This window comes from Vicugna pacos, chromosome 9 (assembly GCF_048564905.1).
Source record: "Vicugna pacos chromosome 9, VicPac4, whole genome shotgun sequence".
NCBI classification, from domain to species: Eukaryota; Metazoa; Chordata; class Mammalia; order Artiodactyla; family Camelidae; genus Vicugna; species Vicugna pacos.
This window is the reverse complement of record NC_132995.1, coordinates 41675786-41687921: the sequence shown is the minus strand read 5'-3', so window position 1 is coordinate 41687921 and position 12136 is coordinate 41675786. Positions and strand designations below refer to the sequence as shown.

General features: G+C 37.1%; 1 protein-coding gene across 3 annotated transcripts in view; it reads right to left on the bottom strand.

Moving 5' to 3' along the window:
* TANGO6 (transport and golgi organization 6 homolog) overlaps positions 1-12136 on the bottom strand; it is a 152257-nt gene that overhangs the window by 137793 nt on the left and 2328 nt on the right. For 2 of the 3 annotated variants that reach the window (XM_006203733.3, XM_072967614.1), the window contains exon 2: positions 1723-2363. In XM_006203733.3, the coding sequence (XP_006203795.2) occupies positions 1723-2363 (641 nt within the window). Of the gene's footprint in view, positions 1-1722; positions 2364-4495; positions 4618-12136 lie in introns of those variants that run through there. The other variant, XM_072967613.1, reaches the window with a different exon arrangement.

Here is a 12136-nt window from a genome sequence, read left to right as displayed (position 1 = left end):
CTTAGCTTACTGGTGAGTTCTGGCACGCACAGCTCAGCTCGCTCCTCTTCTGTATCTTGGGAGCGAATGCATTCTGTTCTGCTCTTCCTTGCATATTTCCTGCCATGGGGCAGAAGGCGCTGCAGTTTCCTAGCACTCCTTAAAGCTGGGTGAGTAGTAAGTACGTCTAATTCTGGCAGGCACTGTCAGGAGGCCCATTTTTGTCTCCCTCTATATTCCTTCCAACTCTGTCTTTCTGAGTAATAAAGGTGACATTTGGACTTGTCGTCTCTCTTATTCTGTTAACTGTCTTTTAATTCATTCAGAACTTGGGCAGCAAAGATGGTGCTATGTAATTAGGCCCCCTTGAGCCTCAGCAGCACTGTCCCCCTTTAGTAACTTCACAGTCAAGCAGTCCCAGTCCCACCCATTACAGTTCAGCAAACTGCGGGATCGGGGCTGCTTAGAGCAGCAGCTGTTGCTGGGACTTGCCCGGCTTCACAGTGTACACCCGCCGCGTTCCCCCTTCTGCCAATGTCTTCTCCCACTTGGTCCTTTCTGTGTGCTTCCCTTTTCTTTGCTCTCTTCTACCCAAGCACCCATGGGCACTGCTCAGCCCTGGCAAGAGTAATAAGACCAGTTCCAGACCCCCCTATCTCAGGGAAGCAGGCCCTGACAAAACTGTCAAGACTCATATCCCTGACAGTAAAGAGCACAGTGCTCTGCTCCACAAAACACAAGGGCACCGGGGGGCTCAAAATTTCGTGTCACTACTCGAGTGATAGTGGCTTTTAAACATGTTTTGTTTTGTGAGAACAGGCAGGAGAGAATAGAAAAGGAGAACAAACAGAAAAAGAACAAGTTGGAGGGTGACACAGGGGACAGAGAAATGAGGTGAGTGGGCATTATGAAATCTGGCTGCACTGACAAAGAAATTACCCTGCATGTGACCCTTGATACGTCTACATTGTTAAGATATAAGCCAGCTGCTTCTGGCTGGGTTCTGATGCTGATGCTGGTGATCCTCTTGGAGGGGAGCAGTGGGCCCTGCTGTGTTGTGAGTCTTGTGAGTCTTGTCTCCCCAGTTAACGTGTGAGCTTTTTGAGAAAGCCATGTCTCACGCTTCTGTAACCTCCACAGCCCCTTGGTAGTACAGGCACTCAAATCCTTACTGACTGTCAGCAAAACACAGGCACATACCCCTAATGCCAGTAACGACAAGGAGCGCTGACTGGATCATGCAGTGTACCTGGTGCTTTGCATGCTTTATCTCATCTAATCCTCCCAAGAACTTAATGAAGGAGGCGTGAATAGTTTAATATTAATATTAGTAGTAATAACTTTCTGATGAGCACTACTGAGGATTGGGCCAGGCACTTTATACACATTATCCTTAATCCTCACAACCACCTTCCCAGTCAGGTATTATTAAATACATTTTATAAAAGAGGAAACAGAAGCTCAAAGAAATAGCCTCCAACAGCTGTTCCACAAAATGACAAGAAGGGACAGGTAAAATGGACTCTCCAGGTGTGCAAAGGACTAGTATTTAATAAACGAGAGCTCCAACCTCCTAAAAAGATTCATTTATCCACCAGAGATGCTTTGGCATTCAATTGGAATTCCAGATCTTTACATCAGCATTTTTTCAAAGAAATAATATTCTTTCATAACAACCTCACACAAGTACATACACATATTCACACAAACTCCCCCACACTCTCTCTTTCAGTGTAAGTTTACCTCTTCCTCAGGATTTGGTGGTTTCCTCTTGGTTGGGCAGAATCCCAGCTGGCACAGACCTGCTGCAATATCCCCAAAATGGCGGCAGAAAATCAAGCTCCCCAGAGATGCGTGCTGAGCGACACTGAGGAGGACCCTGCAGCTGGTGTACAGTCTCCGGGTTGCACTGGGGGCAGCATCGAGACACACCACGTCTTGAACAACGGCACCAAACTCAGTCCTGTATCTCAAAGGGACTCCAACACCAGGCACAAGATAGGGGCAGACACCCAGGGTAACGACAAACTGCAAAACTGACTGCACAGTCTTCTGCTGGGAGATGCTAAGTGTATCCGGGCTCAGGGCAGGAGCAGCTTCTGGAGTCCTCGGGTTGGGTTTGCCTGGATTGAAATCAGCTGCAAGGTGGATCATGGATTCCTTCAAACACAACAGCAATAGTAAAGTTTGGGAGGTAAAACTCCAGGTGATATCCATAGAGTCTTGTGGCCAGTCTGCCGTATTAGCAATTTCATCCCTTAGGAGTTTCAATTTCTTCCAGTGAGGATCCTTCAGAAACTTGTCCTCCAAAGCCGACAGGTTAGATTTTAAAGTAGCCAACAGGACGTCATGTTTTGTAATCTGCAGCGAACTTGAGCCCGATCCTTTTGAAGGAAAATAAAGGAAATTACACACATGGAAAACAAATTGTACTTCCCTCCATGTGGAATTCTTTGCCCACTCCAGTTCATCCTCTGAGTCCTGGCTCAGATGTCATTGCTTCTAGAAAGCTTCCCCTAACTGTGCCACCCCAGCCTAGGCAGAATTCAAGACCACATTTCCAGCTTTCCCATAGCACTTTGGATGTAGTTAGGATAGTACAACACATGATACTTCATCGAGTTTGTTTCTATTCCCCTGAGGGATGAGGCCACTGTTCCGTAGACAGAACAGTCATCTAAAAAACTAAACATTTACCACAGAAGGATCATTCAGTCAAACCATTCTAGATCCCAGAAATTAAGCATCAAACAAAACAAAGTCCTTTCCCTCATGGAACTTACATTCTATTGAGGCAAATCACAGAATACAGACATAGGGTTCAAAGAGATTAATTTAACAACGTTGCCCAAAATATCTATTCTCAGTTTACCCTGACCTTTCCTAAAATGGTCTTTACTGCCCTCTACTGGTGAAGGAGCTCATATACATGCCCGGCCGTTGACATCCTTGAAGACTCCCTCTGCTGCTGCTTTTCCTCTACCAGATATGTAAATGCTCCAAGGCATTTGAACTCTGCATGCTCTTCCTTGATAATCCTATTCAGGTCCAGGTCTTTAAAAATGATCTACAAGCTAACAGCCCCCAAACTTTAATCTCCAGCTCATGCCTACCCTGTAAGTTCCAGAGACACATTTCCAACTGCTAAAAGAAATAGCCACTTGGATGTTTCTTAGGCATCTGAAATTCAACAAATTCTTGATTCTTACAAGTACTTCCCACCCTCTACTACAATCCAACCGGGTTACTAACTGGTTACATCTCCATTCTTTTCCTTATCTCTCTTACCCAATCTATTACCAAGCCTTGCCTGTTCTGCTTACAAAATAGTTTTCAAATTCATTCATTTTTCTCCACCTCACAACTACAACCTTTGTCGAAACCATGAATATCTTTAAAGTGAAGTAAGGCAATAATCTCTTAACTAGTTTCCCTGCTTATATGTCTCCTCTCCCCCCAAATCCTCTTTTCACACATCAGAAAAAGGGATCTTCTTAATACTTAAAATAGATTTCTCTTGGTGGAAGTGTGCACACATATTCCTGATGTGTATACACCTAAGAGTGGAAATGTTGAGTCACAGGTATCTAGATGTTTCACTTTAAGTATTATCTCCTCCGAGGTGGCCTTCCTTGACCAATCTAAAAGTCAATCCCCATATTATTAACTCTGTGATAGCATCCAATTTCCCTTCTCCACAGCACTTACCATAATTAGTAATTATTTTATTGGTATTTATTTTCTTTCTTTTCTACTAGAGCTTAAACTTAATGAGGACAGGCACCATGTCTCTCTTGTTTGGTAAGTGCTTCCCATAGTACATAAGGTAAGCATCAAATGAGTATTTGTTAACTGACTGAGTAAAAGAATAAACGAAAAGAGTACCTAGTAAAGATCTCCTTAAAACTCCAATAAGACCAACCCTCCTACAGATAACAATTATCAACTTGACAAAATGTAATAAAGTAACTCCCTGAAGATGTCTGAAGGTGACAAAAGTCAGCAAAAACTAGGGAAGGCACTCAGAAAGGAAAAACAACATTAAGTTTCCTGCTTTTTCCTGCCTTTTAGTCTGGGGTTAGGCCTTAGAGTAGCTAAAATTCTAAGAGTAACTCATTGTCTTACAGCTTGAGAACCAAAGCACAGAATTCAAGGCAACTACAGCAGGTGGAAAATAAGAAAAGAAATCTCAGACAGAATAAAGGCAGAGAGGAGGAGTCCCCAGTTCTGTATATAAATTGTGCCCAAATCTCTAGCTAATCTTTGAACTAACCATGTATGGAAAGAACTTCAAATGGCTCAGCTAAGATTGTAAGAAATGAACTCCTCTGTTACTGCCCACCACAGGGGAGACAGAGCTTGGAATCTGAGTCAGTCAAGTTAATTATCAACTTTAAAGCAAAAAAAAGAATCAATACTCTCTGGAAGACTTTAACAGAATCCAGAGTTTCAACATATGTCCAGTGTACAATCAAAAAGTTCTAGACAGTTGAAGAAACATGAAAACATGTCACACCTCAAGAGAAAAGACGATCAGTTGAGACTGAGCCTAAATGACCAAAGCATCAGACTGAGCAAAGATTTTCAATCAGCTCTCATAACTATGTTCAAGAATGTGATGGAACGCTCATATGTGGAATCTAAAAAACAAAAACAAAAAATCAAAGCATAAATACAAAACAGAAATAGACTCATAAACACAGAATACAAACTTGTGGTTGCCAAGGGGGTGGAGGGTGGGAAGGGATAGACAGGATTTTAAAATTGTAGGATAGATAAACAAGATTATACTGTAAAGCACAGGGAAATATATTCAAGATCTTATGTTAGCTCACAGAGAAAAAAATGTGACAATGAATATATATATGTTCATGTATAACTGAAAAATTGTGCTTTACACTGGTATTTGACACAACAATGTAAAATGATTATAAATCAATAAAAAATGTTAAAAAAAAAAAGAATGTGATGGAAAGTATATTCATTATAAATGAATAAACAGGGACTCTCAGTAAAGAAATAGAAAGTATTTTAAAAAACCCAAATGGAAATACTAGAATTTAAAATAAACTATCTGAAAGATTTTTTAAAATCACTAAATGGACTTAAAGCTCTGAGATAACAACAAAAAAAGAATTAGTGAACTTGAAGATATAGCCCTAGAAATGATCCAATCTCAACAACAAACAGAAAAAAGATTTTACAGAAATAGAGCCTTAGTAGGATCTATGAACAATATCAAGTAATTTATTTGGAATAAAATAGAGAATAACTGGAATAAAAGGAGAGGAGAAAGAAAATGGAGCACAAAAGGAACTGAAGAAATAATGATCAAAAATTTCCAAAATTTAGTGAAAAAACGTAAATCTAGTGATTCAGTAAGCTCAGTGATGCCCAATCAAGATAAGTAAAAAAGAAAACCACATCTAGGCATATTACAGCCAATTGTTAAAAAACCAGAGATAAATAGAAAATCTTGAAGCCAGCCAGAAAAATATGACACATACAGGGGACCAATGCTCTGAATGACTGGGAACTTATCACAAGCAATGAATGGTAAAAGACAGTGGAAAACATCTTTAAAATGCTGACAGAGAAAAAATTTCACCTGTCAACTCAGAATATTACATCCAATAAAAATAACCTTCAAAAATGAAAGTAAAAGGAAGACATTTTCAGATCAATGAAAACTAAGAATAACTGACTGCCAACAGATCTGGAATACAAAGAAATGTTAAAGGAAGTTCTTCAGGTTGAAGGAAAACAGTACCAGATGGAAACCTGGATCTTCAGGGAGGAACCAAGAGCATCAGAAATGGTAAATATGTGGATAAACATAAAAGACTAATTTTTTCCTCTTAATTTCTTAAAATATATATAACTGTCTAAAGCAAATTTTATAAAATTGTATTATGGGATTTGTAACTTATGTAGATATAGTGAATATGAAAACTATAGCATAAAGCATAAGGAGGGTGGGGGGCTGTAAAAAGGCCCTTACAGTTGCAATGTTTTTACGTGTTCTGTGAAGTAGTACAATATTAATTCTAAGCAGATTGTGAAAAATTAAGGATGTATATTCTAATTCCAGGATGACTACTAAAAACATAATGCAAAGAGGTGGGTTATGGTTATAAAACCATAATCAAATGTTGAAAATACAAATGAATTCAAGCAGCAATAGACTTCAAAACTAAAGCTAATAAATAAAAACAAAAAATCCCTAAAATTGTGTTGTACGTGCCTTATTTATAATAGTGTAAAATTAGAAATATATGTCAAAAAACAGGGGATAGGTTGAGTAAATTATGTTCTACCTGTATCTAACATACTATATGGGTATGTAATATTCATTTTGTTTATTATTGTCTCTCCATCAACTAGTATAAAAGCTCCTTGAAGACAGGGATGTTGCTCTGTTGTGTTCACTGCTGTGTTCTCCTTCCCTGCAACGAGGTGCCTGACACATAGCAGCTGTTCCAAATAACTAGTTGTTGAATGAATGAATAATGGATTATTTGCAGCCGTTAAACTATGTTGAACAGTATTTAATGACATGTTCACTAAATATATTCTAAAGTGAACAGAGTATGAAGTACTACATGGGCAAAGATAAGAACAGTTTACAAAAAAAGAAATGCAAATTGCTCTTAAACATGAGCATATGATCAACCTTGCTCATAAGAGACAAGTAAATTAAAACTATACTGAAATATCACTTCCCATCTATCAAGTGGCTAAAATCCAAAAGTTTTTATAACACATTATGTGTTTGGGGGAAACATGCACTCTTATACATAGCTGGTAAGGAACTAAAATGGTACATCCCTAAGAAGAGAAATTTGGCAATATCTAGCAAAATTACATAGGCATTTAACCGTTGGCCCAGCAATCTGTCCTATAGATAGATATACAGGCAAAAAAGGCAAAATGACATATACACAAGGCTATTCACTGTAGTATCGTTAGCTAGGCAGCAGTAGAGAAGGGACGGGGTTAAACCAGTGGGCTTTGTTTTGTAGAAACCAACACCACTTTGTTGTGTAGATTGCACAAAGTTTTAGACACCAGATGTCTCAAAAAGATTACAGTGCACCCCCAGTCAACAAGATACCACAATGCAAGCAAACACACAAGCACCTGCTTGCTTGCAGTTTTTGGGAAACTAGAGTAACCTTTGCCTCAGTATAAAGCTTATAGATGATCATGCCTGCCCTTGCATGAATATTCATATGCCCCAGGCTTAAAACTTCCCTGCTCCAGTGGTTAGGGGAGACAATGCTTTGAGAGCTATTGTAACAGAGAACAAATCTGATTCCCTACTGAATCTATTCCTTTATCTCTAACCTTTGTGCTCTGTTGCCTGAGCTTAGTCATGCTAGCTAGCTCTGTACCTTTGTAAAACAATGTTGCCTGTGACAGCCCTTTCTCAATGCTCTACTTCCCAGGCTTGACCTTTAAAGGTATAATACTTTTCCATTTATATATAGATAAAAAATTGCAAAACAGAAAATATCATTTGTCCCCTTGGAGGTCCCCATGACTAGACTTATGTGGACAGCTGCAATAACCCGGGTCTGCCCAGCACCAAGAAGTTTGTAACAAGTTACACTTCCTTCCCTTTTAGTATAAAAGAAGCCTGAATTCTAACGCCAGTAAAATAGTCCTTTGGGACAAAAGTCCACCATCCTCTCAGTCTGCTGGCTTTCTGAATAAAGTTGTCATTTCTTGCCCCAGCACCTGTCTCTCCATTTATTGGCATGTCTGCCCTTCCGTACAAGCTTGGACTCAGTAACACTATCTCCCTGAATCCTTACTTGTCACAAGTGGTAAATACTTCTGCTTTAAACGAAACTACTTGGTGTGTTCATTGGCTAAGCACCCCAAGTGATGGGCCCATTGAGTCTGGTAAAAGTATTTCTTACTTTAATAAAAGGCTTGAAACAACCAAAATGTCTGTTAATTGAGAAGTGATGAATTAACAGTGGCATATCCACTATGCAGCTAGAAAAGGGAGAGAGGAAGATTTCCATGCACCACTATGCAGTGATCACCAAGACATACTGAATTTTAAAAGTAAGGTGTAAAGAATGTATATAGCGTGCTAACTTTTGTGTAAGAATGGGAAGGAATATGAAATATATTATTTGCTTTTATTTTTTAAAAAGTAACTGAAATGAGTTATCTACATAGAGAGGGAGAGATTAGTGGGGAAGAGACACAGATGATTGTATTCAGTTTTAGAGTTTTTGTTTTGGAGTCCTGTATGTTTTTCATAGTTTAAAAAAAAAAAAACACTTGGGGCGGAGGGTGGGAAGGGATAGATGGGATTTCAAAAGTGTAGAATAGATAAACAAGATTATACTGTATAGCACAGGGAAATATACACAAGATCTTATGGTAACTCACAGAGAAAAAAATGTGACAATGAATATATATATGTTCATGTATACCTGAAAAATTGTGCTCTACACTGGAATTTGACACAACATTGTAAAATGATTATAAATCAATAAAAAATGTTAAAAAAAACACTTAAATAAAAAAGAAAATTCAAAATATTCCTAAAGTAAAAAACAATGAACCTAATAATTCTATACTTTATATCCAAGGTTGCCAAATGACAACCTGCATGTCAAATCTGGCCCACCACCTATTTCTATAAATAAAGTTCTATTGGAACACAGTCACGCTCATTTATTTACGTATTATCTATGGCTGCTTTCAAGCTACAATGGCAGAACTGAATAGCTGTAACAGAGAGAGTATTAGTCACAAAGCCCAAAATATTTACTGCTTGTTCCTTTACAGAAAAAGTGTGCAGGCTCCTACTCTAAACCAAATTAGCAGCATTACCACACAAACAATTACTTCAAGTGACTTGAAATTGAGAACTTTGTACGTCGTGAGGACAACAAACAAACAAAAGTCCCTTAGAAACAGTAGGTTTGTTGATGGTGCTAATGTAGGATTTCTTATTTTAAAATATTATAGGAATGTGTATGCATGAATATGTGACTATGTGCTATTTAGCCTCAATATTTATTGTGTGTATATATACATATATATAATAATTACATTAATTTCATTAATCTTCAGATTAATCTATTGAAGATTTCAATATCTTCAGATAAGAGAAAAGAAGTACAAATATAAAAATATAAAATACAGTAAAGAAGAATGGCTAGGTGGACAAATATATGAGAAAGAATCTGGTACATGAGTTTTCCAGGTAAAAATCCCTTTAATTTTTCTATAAGCTTCAAAATTTTCAAAATCAAATGTTAGGAAAAGTTTAAAATCTATATTTCATTTTAATTGGAAATACCAGTAAGAACCCTTGGCTTATTTTTGGTTTCCTGAAAATCCACATATTTACTAGCTCTAATCATTGAACAAGTCTGGAAGCAATGACATTCAGTGGCAATAAACATTGCTAGTGTCTATCTTGTGGTTTCGACCGCTTATTCTTAAAGAGAGTTGTTTTCAAGACTAGGGCAAGAAATGTATACGATGATGAGTCTGGGATATCTTGTCATGTCTGAAAGCAAAGAAGCAATCAAAGACTGCTTGCAGCACAGGAAAGAGTCCAACAGCCAACTTGAAGTGGCTCCCACAGGCCACAAGCGCAACTATTTAGCAAGAATAATGAGTACAGTAATTAAAACATATCATATATACAAAAAAACTATTAGTCCACGATAAAACAAAAAAATCACTCCATTGGCTACCTTTGGAGACTGCTAAGACAATAATGTATCATTCTGAAAATTCATCAATAAAAGAACAAAATGAACCTAACTGTATTAAAATGCATACGCATATATCTGCACACAGAAAAAGATCTCAAAAGCTATACTTCAAAGTATTAACAGTGATGATCTCTGGAAGGCAGGACTTTGGGTAGTTTTTTTTTTTTGCTCCACTGTATTTAAAATTTTTATCTACAGTAAGTATGTATTGTTTCTGTACTAAAAATATATTTTAAGGTTACAAAACAGTATGTAGTATATGAGACCACTTTTGTAAACAAAAAATACATATATTTCCCAAATGTTATCTCTGGGTAGTAGGATTAAGGTCATTTTAATCTTCTTCTTTTAGTTTTTCTATATTTCTTAAAGCTTTACTATAAAAAAAAAATTAACTACTTCTATAAAGAAAAAGGAACAGTAACATTTTTCTTTCAAAATAGTAAGAATCAGAAGAGGAAGATTTTCCAGTTCTCCTCTAAGACTGTTCAGGCCAAGTGCTCTCACCGACCGGCATGAATGTCTGGTTCCTTTGGCTAATATATACCTAAAAAAGGAAATCAGTGCTCTCATAGCTTGTTGCCACTAACCATTAAGATCACTAAACAACCTCTAAGTGACTTCCTGTGACTATATAAGATCTTGAAATTCAAACATGGGACACAAAGAAAGCGATTTAAAACAAAAGCCAATTGCCTTTTTTTCAAGAGCCCCGTAATAAAGTAGTCTTCTCTGCCCTCTACTGGTGACAAAAATAAACTCGACTCGAAAATAAGGCATTTTCCTAAAGCAGCAGTTCCCAAAGTGTGGAATAGCGACTCATGTTTTGCGGCCTTCCCAAGATTCTCTGAGAGTCTGCAAGGTCAAAACTATTTTCATATTAATATTACGACATTATCTGTCTTTTACGCTCTCATTCTTTTTTGAGTGTACCAACTGCGAAAAGTTCATTGATACAAACTTACGAAGTTATCTCTTGTTGAGCTTTAATATAAAAAGGAATATACACAATTATCTGAAAAGATGATTGAAATCTCCTTCCTTTCAAACTACATATCTATGTGCATCTAGATTATCTTCAGTTATTTCAGTCAAAACAACCTGTCACGACAGACTGAACAGAGAAGCAAATATGAAAATCCAGCTGTCTTCTAACAAGCCAAACATTAAGGAGATTTGCAAAAATGTAAAACAATGCCCCTCAAGTGTAAAACAATGCCTCTCTTCCTGCTACATTATTTTATTTTGCTAAATATATTTTTCATTAAAAATGTCATTATGTTAACATGTAACAGACTTGTTATTGTTATATTTAAATAAATTTAAACGGTTTCTTTTTAAGTCTTAATTTCTAGTACGGTAAATACTGATACACATAACTCACATAAAAACTTTTCGAATTCCTCAGCACTTTTATTTTTTAAATTTTTTAAAGTTTTTTTCTTATCCTTATCTTAAAAAAATTTTTTTTCTTACTCTTTTTTTTTTGGAGGAGATAATTAGGTTTATTTACTTTTTTTTTTTTTAATGGAGGTACTGGGGATTGAACCCAGGACCTAAGTATGCTAAACCCACACTCTACCACTGAGCTATACCCTCCCCTCCTCAGCACTTTTTAAGACTGCAAGAGTGCTGAAGCCAAAAATTTTCAGATCTGCTGCCTTAAAACAGTTTTCCAAATTACAGCCATATAGCACTTCCACAATTTTTGCCATTTATCTGAGTACCAGCTGTATTGTTATTTGCTTATTTCTTCAAATAAAATCATTTTTAAATCTTAAATTAGTAACAGTTAACACACTGTCCTAAGGGCTTTCTGTATTTAATTCAATTGTCACACCAACTCTGTAAGGTATGGAGTATTATATTATTCTTCTTTATTTACAGATGAAGCTAAGCTCTCTGCCCTAGGGCATATTCAGCTCTGGCAATCTGGCTCCAGAACCCAAGCCCTTGATCACTACTATGTGCTATTTAGCCTCAAAATGTTTCCCTACAGACTGCCTAAAACCACACCTACCACACTGGGAAATGCTGCCCTCATGAACAGCATTGTTTATTCTTCCCAATCACCAATTTAAATGCCTATGCTTTGTGACATTTAAAAGCAGACTTCATGATTATGTGGTACTTTTTGTTAAGTTCAAAGTGCAAAGCAATATGGCATGCAAGAATAAGGGTGATACAGCTTCATTATTTACAAATTAACATTTCCAGCCCTCCCTCGCACTGTATAATTCAAGTTTAATGACAGAGTTCAATGAATATATATTTAATATGGAACGTATTTTGTAGGAAAACTATTGCTGAGATGACTTCGAGCAAAACTTCACTAAAACTGACAAACCCCTTTCAAATTCTGCTTAACACATTTGTTAATAATGGAGGTGGAGATATTCTTATTT